The sequence below is a fragment of the Natrix helvetica genome (assembly GCF_964273705.1).
Source record: "Natrix helvetica genome assembly, chromosome: 1".
Lineage (NCBI taxonomy): Eukaryota > Metazoa > Chordata > Lepidosauria > Squamata > Natricidae > Natrix > Natrix helvetica.
Window position 1 is genome coordinate 299,409,757 of NC_138548.1, and position 18,792 is coordinate 299,428,548.

Genomic DNA, 18,792 nt, shown 5'->3' on the forward strand with positions numbered 1-18,792 from the left:
TTTTTTTTTTAAAAAAAATGAATTGATGCAGTTACATTCAAACCAGATACTGACCTATTGGAACTTTTGAATCTATGTTCAGGGAGTTGGTTGAAAATGGAATAATAAAAAAATTAAGGAATGGAAAACTGTTTCTCATGTTATATCCTTCATGTGTGTTGGTGGGTGTTCTGTGGGAATCCATGGGAATGCAGAGGAAGGGCAAAGGTCTATGAGACAGCTGCAAGACCCTTATGCTGGGCCACTGCTCTTTAATAACAGTGCTTCGTTCACTGGGGTGCATAAGGAAGGAGATGAGATGCCATCTGCCCAGGAGGGGAAATGAGGCTTGGCCAGGCGGGTGGCAACTGGTGGCCAGTAGTTTCCCTGGGAATGCCTAGAACCAGCATTCAGAGAGAAAGTATCTGAATTTCTATTCTTGGCAGTGGGAACTATAATTTTCACATTGGGAAATACTGTATGTTGCTGACTGGGTGAATTTGGAGTTAATTCATATTAGAGGATGTGCCCAAGAGAACATGGTTTGCACTCTTGATGCAGAGGAAATTGTGATAATTTCCCTAATGTCCCTGCTTAATTGCCTGCTGATTGTTGGAGAGCACTCTCACTCTCTCTCTTTCTTCCTCTTCTTCCTCCCTTTCTTCCTTTATCAAATTTGATAATATACAGATTTGGGCCTCTGTGTCATATTAAGTATGTGTATGTTGCATTAGGTAGAAGTTAAACCACTATTTATTCAAAAGCTACCTTGAGTTGATTTACAGATGGGCAGCTATGCAAATACTGTAAGTAAATAAATGAAGAAAAACTTGCTGCAAAATTCACAAGGGCACCTGGTTTCTCCATTTTTTAGCTAACAAACATGTTTTGTAACCTCTTTATTCAATTTGAAAATAAAACACCACATATCTCTCAAATATAAGTCCAAATGAAATATATGATGCATAAATTTTATTGAGAGAATAATATAACCAGTGAATTAAAAACAATAACTGAAGACAAGACAAATGTACTGTGGATACCAATTCACCTGGGCTTAACTAACTTCCTGACCCCCATTCCAATAGCCGTGGCTTTCCAAAAGCCCATAGAGTTGGGGATAAGCTAATATTGGGTATGATGGGCTCCCAGAGGCCATTAGCTTGGGGCCCCAATGGGGATGTCCTATGTTGAAGGTGGTTAGTGAACTATGAAAGAAGATTTTATCTTCATTTCCATTCGTGTATTTGTTCCTAGTTTTAGTCAATCTTTCTTAATTTTAATGTTTTAATATTCCCGTATTCTTGCTTTCATTATGAAAGCATAATTAAGTCACTTATATAGTGAGATGGGCAGTATATGAATTTAATAAATAGTGATTCCCAGGAGAGAGGGTGTGCATTCCAGAGGAGCAAGAGACAGTGCAGTTTAGACAGCTTGTGTGGGAGAAAGAGTGAAGATAGCTCCTCTGAAATAGTTCCTATGTTTATGGTGCAAATAGTCTGCTTTAGTTTGGCAAAATTTCTGCCTGTAGGTGAGGAACAATAAAGGAAATGGCTTAAAAGAATCTCAGTGTGTCCTTCTTGGTTTTTGGTACCTAACACATCATAATTGAAATGAATTTCTCTCCTCTCCTCTCTTCTCCTCTTATGAAATCTGTATAAGCATATTAGTTCTTTTTATGACGTTAAAAAAGGTATTCCTTTTGGATTTTTATTGGACTGTCTTCTCCAATAAAATATTTTATTTGTGGCCTACTCTTGAGAGCTGTGACAGGAAAGCAACTATAAGAGTCTTCAGTGAATTGCTGTCTGGGGACTCTACTGCCAATGCCCTTCTGCCCTGCTTTTATATTTATAAATAAGTCAAACATCGCAAAACAAAAGTTTGCAGGGCTTTCTCCTATAGTAATAATCAGAAATCTTGGTTCTGGGGACTTGTCATTGCATATGGTAGATAGCAGGGGCTAAGGAAGAGTAGTTTTCCTTCCAGGTATTGGTAGGAATCCTGAGTATTTTCTTGTTTTTTGTGTTCACTACAGTCCTGCATGTTAATAAAATAATAATAAGTAAGTGTAGCTCTTGTCATGGCAATCCTACAGTCCTGGCCAGCAATAAATCAATAAAGTTTATTATAACAGATCAACTTCTCAGGTTGTGTTGCAGAAATCTTGGTACATGATTGGAAGGAAATAACTCCCTGTGAGTTCAGTTTTGGTACATTTTAAAACAAGGAAGAGGGCAGCTGTGTATTTCAAAGCACTTGTAGCCATATACTGATTTTCTTCTTGCAGGTTAATACAGGCTTCAAATTATTTATAGCTGGGAATTGTTTTAGCTTTTTCTTGTCCTTCTCAAACCTGTTGTTTACACCCTCTTTCTCATCCCTTCAAGCTCTCTCTTGTGTTGATAGGATGCATTTTGTGATCCCAGCGGGCTTAGTAATTATTTTCCGTGTCTGAGCTCTCATAGGATCAAGTGATTTTGGCCTGTCTGAGCCCAACCAGTTTCTCTAGAGAAATAATTACCCAGCCCAATGCAAATAAGCAAAACCTCAACTGGAAATAAATGACACAGCTAAAGAAAACAACACTGGGATGTGGGCTGGGGAGGACATTGGGCTTTTAAAATAAACTCCTTTGAAAGTAGAGAGAAGAAACTCAAGGGGAGGATTTGCAAAGAGATTAAGAAAGCTGCATGAGAGAAGCTGATGACAGGAGAATTGAAGAGTGCATTCACCATGTTGCATACAACCTGCTAGTCTTGGGTTCAAACATCTGATAATTTATTTACCCACATAAAACTCTGAATTGGGCTGTTTTTATATCTCTGAGGTGCAGACCATTTTCATTTAGATTTACTAGCTCATGCACACTTTTTTTCTATCCTAGCGTGATGGCACTTGATGGAGTTTGGTGGGATCTGAGGATGTTCAGGTCGTTTTAAACTTACGGCCAAAATTTCGTTCTGAAAGAAACAATGATAGTCTGGGCAAAAATTTTTTGGACATAAAATAGAATTAGATAATTGGCAAAAACTATAAATTGATGAAGGCAACTACATATGAAGAAAACCTATATAAAATGTTTTATGGGTGGCACTTTCCACTGGCGGGGCTAGCAAAAATATTTAGAAATATGTTCACCAAATGTTGGAAATGTAATCAAGTACCAGGCACATACATACTACCATATGTGGTGAAGGTGTCCAAAAGGAAAAAAAAATCTGGACGAAAGTGCTCACGTTAGAAAAAACGTTAAGGCAACATATAGATTATAAGCCAGGGGTATTTCTAGTAGACATAATATCAGAAAAATATGACAAAGAGAATGTACATTTGATATTACATGTTTTGACAGCAGCAAGAATTGTACTTGCACAATAATTGGAAAAATGAGGAAACACCAACAGAAGAAGACATAATTAAAATATATATTAGACTGTGCAGAAATGGATAGTTTAATACTGAAGATTAAAGGGAAAAAAGACACAGAATACTTCCGAATTTGGGACTTGTTGCCCCATTTTGTGACCTTTCTTGGCACATGGGGATGATGCAAAGGTCATAAGTGTGAAAAACAGTCATGTCACTTTTTTCAGTGCCATTATAGCTTTGAATAGTCACCAAGCCAATGGTTGTAACTCGAAGAACACCTATAGTAGGGGTTTAAATAGTATGATTATATTTGCTTTTTAAAATCCAAACAAAAGTCCTTGTTTATATGTCACCGAAGGAATGAGGAAATGCATAAAATGCCATCTTTATCTGCCTCTTCTGAGTCTTGGTAAAAGGAAATCCCTCCTCCATAGGTGGTGGTAACACCAGCAAGGGCAGGTTAGTCACCACTTGTTTGGTAGACTTAACCCAGCGATGGCGAACCTTTTTTCGGCTCCCGTGCCACAAGTGGGAGGAGCGCAGGGGGGTCGTGTGCGGGCGTGCCGCACCCGTAATGCAATGCGTGACCCCCAGTGCACATGCGCGCACAACGTGCGACCCCCCCCATTTTTACATGCTTTTTTCGCCCTCCCCAGGCTCCAGAGGCTTTATAGGAGCCTGGGGAGGGCGAAAAGAGCCTCCCCCGCCCCCCTGGAGGCCCTCCGGAGGCTTCAGGGACCGTCCGGATGGTCCCTAAAGCCTTCGGAGTGCTCAAAAGGATCCTCCGAGCAAACTGGAAGTGACTTCCGGTTTGCTCGGAGGGTCGTTTTAAGCGTTCCGAAGGTGTCAGGGAAGGCTCTGGATGTTCCCTGAAGCCTTTGGAACGCTTAAAACGACCCTCCGAGCAAACCGGAAGTCACTTCCGGTTTGCTCGGAGGGTGGCTTTAAGCGTTCCGAAGGCTTCAGCGACCGTCCGGACGGTCCCTGAAGCCTTCGGAGGCCCTCTGGGAGGGCGGGGGAGGCTCTTTTCGCCCTCCCCAGGCTCCTATAAACCCTCTGTAGCCTGGGGAGGGCGAAAAATGGCTTTTAAAAAGGTGAACTCAGCTGGCCAGCGCGTGCATGCACGCTGGCCAGCTGAAAGGGCAGCGCCTTGCGTGCCCTGATAAATGGCTCTGCGTGCCAGCTGTGGCACGCGTGCCATAGGTTCACCATCACTGACTTAACCAATAGACATAGTAACTTAGTCATTATCTTCTTAAAGTCATTTGGCTGTTCAACCACAACTCCCAACATTCCTCACCATTATCCCATCTAGTGGTTGCTGGTGTGAGTTGAGGGTCAAAGACATTGGAGAATCACAGATTCCTTCATTCCTCCTGTTGTAATTCTTTCATTCGCATTAGAGCCGTGGTGGCACAGTGGTTAGAATGCAGTACTGCAGGGCTAACTGCTCACTCCAGGAGTCTGATTCTGAGCAGCTCAAAGTTGACTCAGCCTTCCAACCTTCCGAGCTGGATAAAATGAGGACTCAGATTGTTGGGGGCAATCGGCTGACTCTGTAAACCGCTTAGAGAGGGCTGTAAAGCACTGTAAAGTGGTGTATAAGTCTAAGTGCAACTGCAATTACATTATCTTCCATTATGTAGACAAATGAGCAGATTCCCTTTGCTATTGGCCATTTTTTTGTTTCTGCTTTTGTCAGTTGTGGTTGGCTTTTAAGAGAAGGGGAGAGTCGAAGAGTTTCCCAGTTCTCATAACTGATAACTGGAACTCAATTACTGTCTTAGTTAAGTGATTGGTTGATTATGTTCCAACAAGATGATTCTGAATTTTATAAGGATAGCTACATTATGACATTTGAACAGTTGCTGTACAAAATGCTAGATTGTGGTTAATGTCTTGACTGCTTGTTCCTTTATGGTGGATGGTTGATTCTAAAAGGCAGAAGCTCTCCACCAATTTGATAGCTTTATTGCCAATTACAAGGTTGGTTGTTGTATCTATGCTCATGATTTTGGTTTTCTTTCTATTTAATTTTTTTTCCTGAGCTCCTTGACTTTTATTACTAGAGTTTGCAGATCCATTACATTTATGTTTAGAAGTATCATCAGCATATTGCAGATTATTAATGTTTCCTCCTCCAATGTAAAACCATACCCTTCCAATCCAGTTTCCCTAGTGCCAGTAAGTTTCTCACGAGGAGAAAGAATTGGATTCCCATTTTCTAAGCACATTCCACAGCTTAATGTGATTGACACAATCAAAGGCTTTTCTATAATCAATCACGTACATAATGACTTCTGTTTGGCCATTCTTTGGCTTTCACAATTATCAATGTACATCAGCAATAATGTTTTTTGTTCCTTGACATTTTCTTGAACATCTGGTAATGCTTTTCCCACATAAAATTCTAATCTGCATTGGATGATTCTGAGCATTATTTTGCCAGCATGTGAATTAAGGATAATGTATGATAGTTTGCACACTCTGTTAAGTCTCCTTTTTTTGGTATTGGAATGTAGGCTGATACCTTCCAATCTGTTGGCCCCTATATCATTCTCCAGGTTTGCTGCTTAGCTTGGTTTGAATCTTGACTGATTCTTTTTCTGTTGCTCGCTATACTTCAGTCCACTCCGATGGATATTCCATCGGTTCCTGCAGTTGTCCAACGTGGTAATGATTGGCGTGCTGATCTAAATTAATCTTCTAGTATTATCTCAGTTAAGTAGGGAGTATTTAAATTGGCACTAAGACCACAGGTAGTTGAAAAATGAATCAATCAAATTATTTTAATCTCTGAAGTATAAAACAGATGTTGCACTCTCCTGGTCCCTTTATAAAAAGATCTCCAGCCAAATAATTTCATTATTCTTTGATAGTGGTGCAGAGAACAGACTAGTGTAAGAGCTCTTCAAATGAATGTATGGCACAGACGTTCCTCTTTCAAACTTTGCTATACTGCCCCCAGAGGTGATTGACTCCTTTTGCCTAACAGGATGACTGATCCTGGTGCCAAATATAATATTTATGTAAAAGATTTGGCTGTTTTTTTGGCATGTGACATAGATACCTTTACATTTCCTGAATTTGGCTCTAGTGAGGATACTTCGGGAGTTTGATATCCCAGTTTGAAGAGAAGCTTCCTCAAACTAACCTGCTGCCTTTTTTTTTGCTGTTTTAATAATGTATTGCCCCCTTAATATCCTAATTCTGATTTAACATCTGTGGAGAGGAGGGGGATGTGTGTGGTCTTAGACAGTGAAGTATGGCATATCATTCCTTTTTATTGGGAGACTGTCAAAACCATTCCAGATGTATGGTGAAGAAGGACTGTTTTCCACCAAGAGGCGGAAATTGGGGAATTAATGGAGAGGACTCCGCATAAAGGCATGTTAGTGGGAAAAAATTTCAATGTTTGTGAGGGGTGGGAAGAGGCAGAATTATTTATTGTTGCCTTCTGCTCTAGTCTGAATAATTATGTCCAGCCAAAATGCAAAGGAAAGGAAGCCAAATGGAAGGGCAACAGTAGGACAATTGCTGCAATGCTGGGTTCTGGCATGGAACCCACAAAGATCAGAACAGGAGGCTTCTGTCACTGCCTGGCCTCAAATGGATGATATCTTCCATTACACCTAAGCTTAGCTGGAAGCATCACTTCACTATGAGAGAGCAGGATGCCCATAGATGGTGCTTCAAGTGCACAATCTCTTCTACCCTATGTTTGATACTTGCAAACCTACATCTAAGAATGTATATGATGCCCAATGCAAAACACCCGACAGACTTTCTTGTGGACATGAAAAAGTCAATGTTCCCATTTACCTCTTTTTAGGAATGAATTTTAAAGTGCCTTGAGCATTGCATGACCTTCTATCATCATGAGCGATGCAGTTTCCTGAATAGAAGTGTTGAGTCTCAAGTCGAGATCTACATTCCGCAAAGTTTAGGTATAAATCCTACCCCAGCACTTGACGATAATTTGCAGAGCTTTTGTGGTGATGGATATGCAAATTCTTCCACTGCATTGATTAGCAAAGCAGGAAGTGAGAAGGGTTTCTTTTCATCCATCTGCATCTCCTACTTTTTAGGCCTGAAATAAATAATCGGTGTGACTCCAACAATAGAGTCTCATGGGTCTGGAAATTATTCATGGTATCTGTAGCTTTACTTGCTCATCAAACCCCTTGTTTATAAGAACCTATTTTGTGGCTCTTGACCCATGGCTGGCTTTTTTTTATCATACAGTTTTGGAGACCACTTTGCACACTTGGGATCCTTTCTGCATTTTATATTCCTTGTGTCTTCTTGGCACTGTGCCCTTCATAAAAAAGAGAAATAATTAAAAAATGCCCGTGAGAGATCGGAGCCTTCACCATTAACTCCTATGTATCTGATAGCTGAAAATGCAAATGATCTAGTAATGACAGTCAAGGAGCATTGTGGGGAAAAATGGGGTTAAGGTGGAATATAAAGAAAACCACACTAATGGCAACAGGTAGAACAACCAACCATAGAATTTACAATGAAGCTAAAGTAGTGGGTAGTTTCTGCTTTTTAGGATCAATCATGAACAGTAAAGAAACCAGTAGTCAGACTAGCATTTAGTAAGGCAGCCAAGAAGGCCTTGGAAAAGATATCCAAATAATATGATGTGTGTTGTGTACTGTTGAGTCCGGCCAGCAGAGGGCGTCAGGAGAAACGCCTCTGATTGGCCCAGGCGTGCCTGCCGGCCGGCGGGACAAATACACAACTCCCATTGGTTCACCGTCTGACAGCTGCATGTATAAATAGCTGTCAGACGGCTACTGTTGTGCTTGTTCCTGTCAGTTCTGTTCTAGTTAATAAAACGCGTTAGTTGGATTCAGTTGTCTCCGTCTCCTCAGTTCAAGCTACAACACTGGCGACGAGGACGGGTGACACGGATCCCCACGTTGTGCCTCCCATGGCTGCCGCTACCGTTTTTTCGCCTTTCGACCTGAGGCTGAGGCATGGGACGCGAAAAGATATCTAAATAATATGATGTGTTTATCATATCATTTGTACTATTTATCATATGCGGCTACGAAGATCAGAATAAGGCAAGCCATGTTTATCACTCTATGGAAGCAAAAGGAGAAGAAGCAGAACAGGATGAATATTCACACTTTTGAACTTTGACATCGTCTCTTGAGAACACCGTGGACAACCAAAAAGAATGCAAACAAATAGATCATTGAGCAAATCAGCCCAGAGTTTTCCCTCAAGACACAAGCAACCAAACTTAAATTATCCTGCTTCAGATACATTATGTAAAGATCTAGCTCTCTAGAAAAGCCCCTAATGTTGACAGAAGTGGAAGGAAAGAGAAGATGACAACTAATCACAAGATGGATGGGTTTGATTACAGTGACAATGAGTGGACTAAAGAATGAGGCTAAGGACAGAAGATAGATACAGAAAATCTATCTATGTGGTTGCCAAAAGGTAACACTGGCTTGGTGACACATAGTCAGTCAGTCATATATACAGGTGAAACTTGAAAAATTAGAATATCGTGCAAAAGTTCATTTATTTCAGTAATGCAGCTTAAAAGGTGAAACTAATATATGAGATAAGACTCATTACAGGCAAAGCAAGATAGTTCAAGCCGTGATTTGAGCAGCTCATGAAAACCCCAAATCCACCATCTCAGAAAATTAGAATGTTACATGTAATCAATAAAACAAGGATTGTACATAGAACAATATCGGACCTCTGAAAAGTATAAGCATGCGTATGTACTCAGTACTTGGTTTGGGCCCCCTTTTGCAGCAATTACTGCCTCAATGGCATGGAAGCTATCAGCCTGTGGCACTGCTGAGGTGTTATGGAAGACCAGGATGCTTCAATAGTGGCCTTCAGCTCTTCTGCATTGTTCAGTCTCATGTCTCTCATCTTTCTCTTGGCAATGCCCCATAGATTCTCTATGGGGTTCAGGTCAGACGAGTTTGCTGGCCAATCAAGCATAGTAATCTTACGGTCATTGAACCAGGTTTGGGTGCTTTTGGCAGTGTGGGCAGCTGGAAAATGAAGTCAGCATCCCCATAAATCTCGTCTGTGGAAGGAAGCATGAAGTGCTCCAAAATCTCCTGGTAGATGGCTGCGTTGACCCTGGACTTAATGAAGCCCAGTGGTCCAACACCAGCAGATGACATGGCTCCCCAAATCAACACAGACTGTGGAAACTTCACACTGGACTTCAAGCATCTTGCAGTGTGTGCCTCTTCATTCTTCCTCCATACTCTGGGTCCTTGATTTCCAAATGAGATGCAAAAGTTGCTCTTATCAGAAAAGAGGACTTTGGACCACTGAGCCACAGACCAGTTCTGTTTTTCTTTAGCCCAGGTAAGATGCTTCTGACGTTGGTTGTTGTTCAGGAGTGGCTTGACAAGAGGAATACGACATTTGAAGCCCATGTCCAGGATCCGTCTGAGTGTGGTGGCTCTTGATGCACTGACTCCAGCCTCAGTCCACTCCTTGTGAAAGTCCCCAACACTTTTGAATGGCCTTTTCCTGACAATCCTCTCAAGGCTGCGGTCATCCCTGCTGCTCGTGCACCTTTTTCTTCCATACTTTTCCCTTCCACATAACTTTCTATTAATGTGCTTTGATACAGCACTTGGGGAACATCCAACTTCTTTTGCAATTACCTTTTGAGGCTTTCCCTCCTTATGGAGGGTGTCAATGATGGTTTTCTGCACAACTGTAAGGTCAGCAGTCTTTCCCATGATTGTGATTCCTACTGAACCAGACTGGGAGATTATTTAAAGGCTCAGGAACCCTTTGCAGGTGTTATGGCTTAATTAGCTGATTGAGTGGGACACTTTGAGCCTAGTATATTGCACCTTTTCACAATATTCTAATTTTCTGAGATTGTGGATTTGAGGTTTTCATGAGCTGTACGCCATAATCATCACAATTATGACAATTCACGTCTTGAACTATCTTGCTTTGCATGTAATGAGTCTATCTCATATATTAGTTTCACCTTTTTATGTTGCGTTACTGGAATAAATGAATTTTTGCACGATATTCTAATTTTTCAAGTTTCACCTGTAGTAGGACAATAAGGCAATCTCGGCGTTGTACTTTAAGAGCAAAACATACAAAATGCTACCACAGTGATGTCATGGTGAAGAAGGCAAATCAGAAGTGTCCAGATTTCAGTAATGAAGCATTTTAACTTTAAAATTGAATCATTAAATCCATTTGTATTTCCCTTATATTTTCCCATTTACTATCCATGCACTCCCAAATTATAGTATTGGGTTGATTTTTTAAAATTGTTCTATTTATTTATTTATTATATTTATTGGCCTTACTACAGGGTAACTTGGAGGTAATCTTGAAGGGCTTTTGGACTGCAGATTGCTCATCCTAGGGAGAGATCCTTCCTCTGGAATAAGCTTTAAATTAGCCTGCAGTAGTTGAGCCTTTTTTTCAGGGTAGCAAGAAGGTGCACCAAATGATTGAATGCTGAGGCAAGATGATGAGGGTGAAATGAAGTCTGCCAGAGCTGAATCTGGTATGTGGGAGCATCCTGAGGTCAAGACTGGTTGTTTATCTCCTTCCAACTTATAATTGCTCAGCAACTTCTCCCACATGTCATCCTATTTGCCTCCCTCCCTCCCTCCTTCTACTGCTATGATTTATGCAGAAAACTTGTAGGAAAGGGGAAGATGTTGCTGGGAATTCTTGGATTGAGAGAGGCAAAATGAGGCGGGGTGGGGGGGGGGAAGAAAGCTACTGAAACAACGGCATTGCATTGCCTATTCAAGGAAGGTACAATTTAGCAAGAACAGATTAATGAAATAACATTGTGTCTGAGAATTTGGCTGGAGGTGCAGAGCCTGGCAATGTATTTCAATAATTCCTGAGTCAGACCTGAGCAATCCTGTTAGGTATTGCAAAATATTCCGTAAGTCAGATTCTTATAGCCAGTGCTGATTTAAAAGGTCAGAGATATATGGTCTGGTTTATCCTCCAGTGGAGTAAGGGTTATAAATACACAATTATACTTCATATAATAGCTCCAGCCTAGCCAGAGAAACAGCTGAAGAATGCCTAGGAAGCCAACTGGAATGCTGGTCTCCAAGGATGCTTTCTGTATTGGCATGCCTGTTAACAGCTGGGAACTATTCAGCACGACAAGCACCTGACTCCAAGCTCACCATCTTCAGGGGCGAGAAAAGATAGATTCCTGCCTGTGCTAAGCAATTCCTTTGGGGATTTCTCCTCCTCAGGCTTGTATTTTCTCATCCCTATACAACAGAATAATTACGTTGTGCAATTGACACTAACCATCTGACTTGATGGAGGCCTCTTCTCACAAAGACTGTTTCCATATATATATTTTTTTAAAAAACTTCATCATACAGTATTTCAGCATTACAACAGAGGGAATGTTAATGCAGTAAATTCCACACTGATGATAGTAACATTCAGGAATAAGTGTGGTGTTTATATATTGTAATATCACATCCTCCTGACTTTGGTCAGCCATATTTTAGCAAGAGAAAGCTCAAATAAATTTCAATCTGCAAATGTTTTTCTGTAATGAGTAGACTATCGAGAAGAAAAATAAATACAGATGGTATTATTTTGCAGATGTTGTATCTCCCCCTGTTGAAGAACAACAGGCAACATGCTTATATCAACTTGGTGGTTTCTAAATGGGCTAAATCTCATGCTGAGCATTTTTTATTTATCCCCATGTCAGCTGCTTTGACCATTAGGCACATTGAAACTTCTCATTAGCCCAAAGCATCATGGCCCTGCGGAATGAGGGTGAGGAATACACCTGAAGAACATCTGCTGGGCTTCAGCTATTTATAAAGGTTTTTGAAGGATTCTTAGTGCTCTCTGAGCTTGGTTGTTAGCTTGCAGTCATTTCATTACCCAAACTAGGTAATTTTATCAGTGTTAGTAGACTAGCACTAATGGTTTTGTCCAGTTTGGAGAATGAAAATTGGCAAGCAGTGGTGTATTAACCATTAAGCAGACTAAGCACATCCTTAGGGCACCAGACCCAAGGGGGCACCACAAAGTTGAGAAAGAAAGAAAAACCAATGAAGATTTGTACAGTATGTACAAAGGAAGGGGGCATCAAGATTTGTTACTGTTTAGGGCACCATTGAGCCTTAATCCACCACTGTTGGGAAGCAAACAACCAAACTCAGCACCAAGGACTCCTCATTTCAACTCTGAACTACAAATATTCTACCTTTATTGGTAAAAGGGGTTGTAGTCAATATTTCTACTTTCTCTTTTTATAAAACCCTGTGTGCTCTTCTTTCATCTTTCTCCCCACATTTCTTTTCCTGACTTTTCTCCACAGTGCTCCAAGACCTCGAATCTACTCCAGCTTTCAGCAGCCACAGATAAGAACTCATTCTGCAATTGTCAGGGAGTTAATCCTTTGTCACACAATTGACTGCTTTATAGAGATTTCATCCTTTAGCCTTTTTATCAGCCTTAAAGAATCCTTCTGTCTTCACTCCCAGATAATGGCAACTCCTTCCAGCCTTTCAGATAGAGGACCCAGCTTTCCTAGCTAGAAAAATTTCTTGGGAAGCTGTCAGAGAATTTTAAAAAAAAGATGGCCCCTCCTAAGCATGGATGTTAATTTTCCAGGTTTAAACCCCATCCTTTCTACCAGCCCTATTGCTGCTGAGACAAGGTGGATGTAACAGATACTATTTTTCTAGCCACCCCCTTCTTCTTCCTAACCAAAGTAGAAATCTGAACCAAGATTGTTTATACTGTATCCAATTTCCCTGACATGAAACCATTTGCTTCTTGACAAATTCAGTACACTGTATATCAAGAGCAGAAACTCTTGTAGTAATTAATTTAGAAAAATCCTCCTTTATAATTCGTCTCCTCCCCTTCTGCCCCTGAAACTTGTGAGGTTAGTGAAATTGAAAAAGATTAATTTTGGCATTTGTCATCTTGCAGTACTTTCCTAGGTCTTACTCAGATGATGTTAGAACATCATTTCCAGGCCCTACACCCTTCCTGAAACTAGAGTTTTTGGAGTTCTGTTACAACTAAGTTGGAGTTCTCTTAAAATGAAGCTCAGAGAACACCAAGGACTCTACAGTTCTTGGAGTTTATGCCAAGTATGAAAATTCTCAGATTTTGTGGTTCTCAGTTTCAGAAGTGTGTGATTTTTTTAAACTAAGAAAGATGTTTAATGAGTAAGAGTAACACATTACAAGATTACATTGCTTTTTAAAAAATACATTTTTTTAAAAATGGGATTTAGCAGATTTTCTGAGATACTAGTTGAATCTGTCACTGTTGTCTGGCATGCACTGATTTATATAAGAAATGTATTTGTCATTTGACTTGCACTAGAAAATTAACAATACGATCTCTCTTCATTTTATAGCACAAAAAATCAGGAAGTTGCATGCATGTGTGTATATCTTTCTTTGCAAAATGGGACCACAAGAAAAGGTTATAATTTGGATTGTTTCTATTGAGCATTCCAGTCTCCAGCCCTGCCCTTCTCTATTCCAGTTCTTTTTCCACCTATTTTTTTTCTTTCCAACCCAAAGGAATGTTGGAAAAATTATGTAAAGAGGCTCAGGACTGCCTCCCCATCTGTGGGTCAACATGGTAATGGTAAAAAAAACAAAAAACTAAGCAGAATAGGATTAAATTTGATGTAGCTGGAGAAGCCAGTAAAAGATAATCTAAGCTTGAAAAATCCAGAAAGAAAATTCCTTAATGCATCCTTACATAGAGCCACCTGCAAGCCAGATTGATTGATTAATTATGTGCCATAAAATCATTTTCAACTGCTAGCAACTACAGATATAGAATTTTTCCCATGATGAATCTATCCTTATCTGTTCTTTCAAGTCTCCCAATGGTGCATTCATTGCCATTATACCAGAGTCCATCCACCTTGCTCTTATGGTATTATCTGCAAGAGGAATGAGGGGGCTAATTAATGGGAACTGCAGATTGAAGCCCAATCTCTTGCTTCATATGTATGATTGATGTACATACACTGGGAGGGGCTTTGATGGCTGCCATTTTGGTCCACTTGGCTCCCTTTTTGTAGATGATTCTGTGGAGGAGAGCAGAGAGGGCAGAAATTCTTGAATGTGGCTGATTGCTCTATTCTAAGACCCAGTAGTGGGTTTCAAAAAATTGTACTACCCAATGCGAAAAACAACCCAACACGCAAGCCAGAAGTTCAGGAACGGAGTTCTGGTTTGTGCATTGGGCCGTTTTCCGTGCTCTGGGGGCTTTAGGGAAGCCACATGAAGGCTCTGGAGGGTGAAAAACGGCCCTATGGGCAAACCGGATGTCCATTCCCGAACTTCTGGGTTGCCTGTAGGACCATTTTTTGCCCTCTGGAGGCTTCAGGGAAGCCTCCTGAAGCTTCCAGAGGGCCTCCAGGGGAGATGGAGGGCTGTTTTTGCCCTCCCCAGACTCCTAGAAAGCCTTTGGAGCTTGGGGAGGAGGAAAAATGGGTCCACCACACACCAAAAGCGGGGGTGGTGGTGTCGCAAACATAGCATTATGGGTGTGGGCACACCTGTGAACGATCCCCCTGAGCTCCCCCCACTTTTGGCATGTGATGGGAAAAAGTAATTTTTGTGTCTATCTAAATATTCAGCAACTGGCCCATATCCTATATTTGCAAAAACACATGACAAAATTCTGTTGGAAGGAATGAGACTTTAATCGCAGCAAATTCACAGCCAACTGCTATAACTTACTTATTGCTACTCCCTTTTGTTGAATTGTGCCAAGCAAAGCAATGACTTACCCAAGCTATGTGGTACAGAGAACATCTTCTATTTCAACTTATTTGTCCTAACTTTTTTGTTTTGACATTTTATTCCTGTCTCTTAGATCTCCTGGCCACTAACCGCTCAGTCCTGTTTCTTGGTCAGCGGGGAAATTTAGACTTTCGTTCCCTGTACCTAGATGAATACCGTGATCGCCTATTCATTGGAGGAAAGGACACCCTTTACTCTCTTCGGCTAGACCAAACCAATGTGGACGTTAAGGAGGTAATGCTCTCAAGATTGATTGTTTACAGTCAGGTATTTGTAATAGTACTGATTATTTACATAGGAAAAAATAAAATTGCTCCCCATGGACCTTCTTCATGGTGGCTTCTGAAAGGAGAGCAATCTATTGATTCTCATAGAATCAAGCAAGCAAGCAAGCAATAAAGTGAGAGAAGCCAGATACTTATTTATGACCATCAAATGGCCTCATACTCAGCTGACATTGGAACTAAAATTTCACTGTTCATAATATAATTTAGGAATGTATTTATCATATGATTTTATACTAGTGATTAGCATCTAGCTGACCTTGTCTGGACTCCAAGCTAAGCAGGCTCAAGCCTGGGTAATAGCAATAGCACTTAGAATTATATACTGCTTCACAGTGCTTTACAGCCCTCTCTAAGTAGTTTAGAGAGTCAGCACATTGCCCCCAACCACCTGGGTCCTCATTTTACCCACCTCAGAAGGCTGGAAGGCTGAGACAACTTTGACCCTGTGCGAATCAAATTATCAAACTGTTGTCAATCAGCAGTCAGCAGAATTAGCCTGCAACACTGCATTCTAACCACTGCGCCACCACAGCTTTAGCACCTAGTGAATGGGAAGCTAGGACTGAAATCTAGACTGAGAAGTCTCCTCCATTCTTGTACCAGAAGATGACAAGTTATTTCCCTATAGTTGCCAAGAAAACTACTACATGGACACGTCTGTGAGATCATTAGGGATGAAGCTCAGCAAGGTGAAAGGAGACTTCAGTTTGAATAGTCTTGTAAGACTCTGGCTAGTTGGAGACCTACTGTGGAGAAAAAGATGACCTGTTTGCATTGGGAATAAATAGGACTAAGGTAGAAGAGAAGACTTCAAATCCTAGCTTTTAGGCAAAAGGACTGGATGCCTGCACTTTTCCACTGGAAATGTGGCAGTCCACAGCTTGCAGATTACCAGGTCAGCCCACCATGGGTACTCCAGCTGCTTCTCCATGACCACAATAGCAAATGGGGAGAGAAATCATTGGATTCCCTGCTCTGTAAAAATTTGGAAACAGCCATCTGTGTCATTTATGGGAACTTTTTTGCAAATTATTGAGATACTAAGTGTTTGCTTTTATACTTCTGTTTATTAATCTCATTTACGTATTTTCCTCTTGCTGGCCAGTTTAGATATTATTGGGAAAACTTGCCATAAAATGTATACTTAACATTAATCTTCCACATGTTAATAGTCAAGTGCCTCTACAAGCACATTGAGTTGTGTTTCTTTTTATATTTTTATTTAGGAAATGTTTAACAAGATAAAAACAATATAAATTTTAGAAAAGAAATAATGAATAGATAAGAAAGAAAATAGGAAAAAGAATACAGAAAAGAATGAAAAAAAAGATTACAATAAATGGCTCCCAGTCTTCTTAGCAGTTATTATAGATGCTTTTATATTTTGTCATCTCTTTCTAAATTTACATCATAATTTCCTGTTTAACAAAGTCTACCCTTCCTAATAAAAAGTTAATATTCCCCTTCTTTTGCAAAAAGTCCATAAGGGGTTTCCAATCACTAAATATGATTATTTGTCTTTCCTAATCAAGCAGGTCAATTTTGTCTTCCATTTTAATTCTGTTATTCCTCCATTGTGGATATTTCAGAGTCTTGCATGTTGACTTTTATTTGTCTCTGTGTGTGGTTTTAAATGTGTTCATTGAGTGTTGCTCTAGCATGACCAAGTACTTTTCAGTAGTTTTAGATCAGGATATTAAATCATCCCTAGAGGACATTTTCTTCCATAGAAGTAGAAATCTGAGATGGACAGAAGGAGCTCTGCAAAGTCAGACCTAAGTTCTGGTAGAGTTAAGAGCAAAGTGAACTTTATTAAATAGAAGCCAGAAATGTGACACTAGATTGGATAGATGGATGAGGGTTTTGCAAAATATACAGCCCTAAAGAGATTATATTGCAATTAAAATAATTGAAAGCATGGGAAGCTGAGACACAATCAGGTTTTGAGTAATTTATAGAAGTTTACAGAGGGATTTCTGCTATACATGTTAAATGAGTAAATCAACTGCTAGGTCAACCTTAGTATAAATTGAGATAGGAAATGAGATCTGACAGGTTAGGAATTTTTAGTACAAGTACTATGCAAACTTCTTAATGGTAATTGTTCTCTTTCTTTGTTCATTAATTCTGTGAGATCCATTAACACTTCATAAGCCTATAAAGAAAAAAAATCAAGACTATATAGAGGGAATCTGTCCAGTGAGAAATTAAATCCAAAATTTTTTCCTCTTCTGGTCTGGCCAACATTGTTTTCTCTAAATCATGCATGTTGAAGAGAATTGCTTGATCCCGTTTGTGCAAAGATGTATATTCATTGGAAGCTATTTGCAAATGCATAAGGCTGCAACTCCAACGTAAATTATGGACTGTGTCCCATTTGTTCTTTGTGGGATCACTGCAAATTCACAGAACTAATATGGCTGGAACATATGTTTAAATATATTCTATGACTAATGTAATGGGTTTTGTCAAGATAGAGTTTGCCATTGAAGCTTGTCTTCTTTGTATCATTGGTCTCTGCCTGGCCCATGTGTGTCATAGCAAACTTTTCCTCCAATCCATGTAAACAGGTAATATAAAGTTACTCTGCCTAAATCTGGTCTTACTGAATCAGTCAATAAAAGAAAAATGATTTCATTAATCTGAAGAATATAATAGATGCAATCAGTGGAGGGATTCAGCCAGTTCGCACCACTTCGGGAGAACTGGTTGTTAAGTTTCTGAGCAGTTTGGTGAACTGGTTGTTGGAAGAAATCATTAGGGTTGTTAAATTATTTGAATCCCACCACTGGATGCAGTGACAACAGAAGAAACTAGTTATATCTGTGTGTACTGAATCTAGACTGAAGAGATTTATGTGTCTGGATGTTTGGGAGAAGAGGGAATGCAATAGATAACCTCTGAATGTGCAGCTATATATGTCTTGGAATTAGTTCTGCTTTCTTTAATCTGGTTTCCTCTAGATGTTTTTGGTTTTAATTCTCATAATCATTAGCCAGTATCATCATTAGCCATGCTAGATGGAAGGTTATAGAGGTTGGTCTACTGCAGGGGTGTCAAACTCATGTCGTCACGTCATCATTGCGTGACATATCCAGTCTTTTTCCCCCTTTCACTAAACCGGGTGTGGGTGTGGCCTGTGTTTGATGCATCCAGCCCGCGGGCTGGAAGTTTGATAGCCCTGGTCTACTGTATAGAGGAAGTCTTCATTAACAGCTTTGAAAAAAGTAGAAATCCAGCATGTAGGGAATATAGACTCATAACCTATAGTTGCATTTGATCAGATACTATTTTGACTTTCCCCTAAATGGCCTCCAGCCAGGGATGTGTTT

General features: G+C 40.2%; 1 protein-coding gene across 1 annotated transcript in view; it reads left to right on the top strand.

Moving 5' to 3' along the window:
• The window catches only part of SEMA3G (semaphorin 3G), a 93,209-nt gene that overhangs the window by 27,098 nt on the left and 47,319 nt on the right, over positions 1-18,792 (top strand). The window contains exon 2 of the mRNA XM_081946372.1: positions 15,247-15,407. Within this exon, the coding sequence (XP_081802498.1) occupies positions 15,247-15,407 (161 nt within the window). The remainder of the gene's footprint in view (positions 1-15,246; positions 15,408-18,792) is intronic.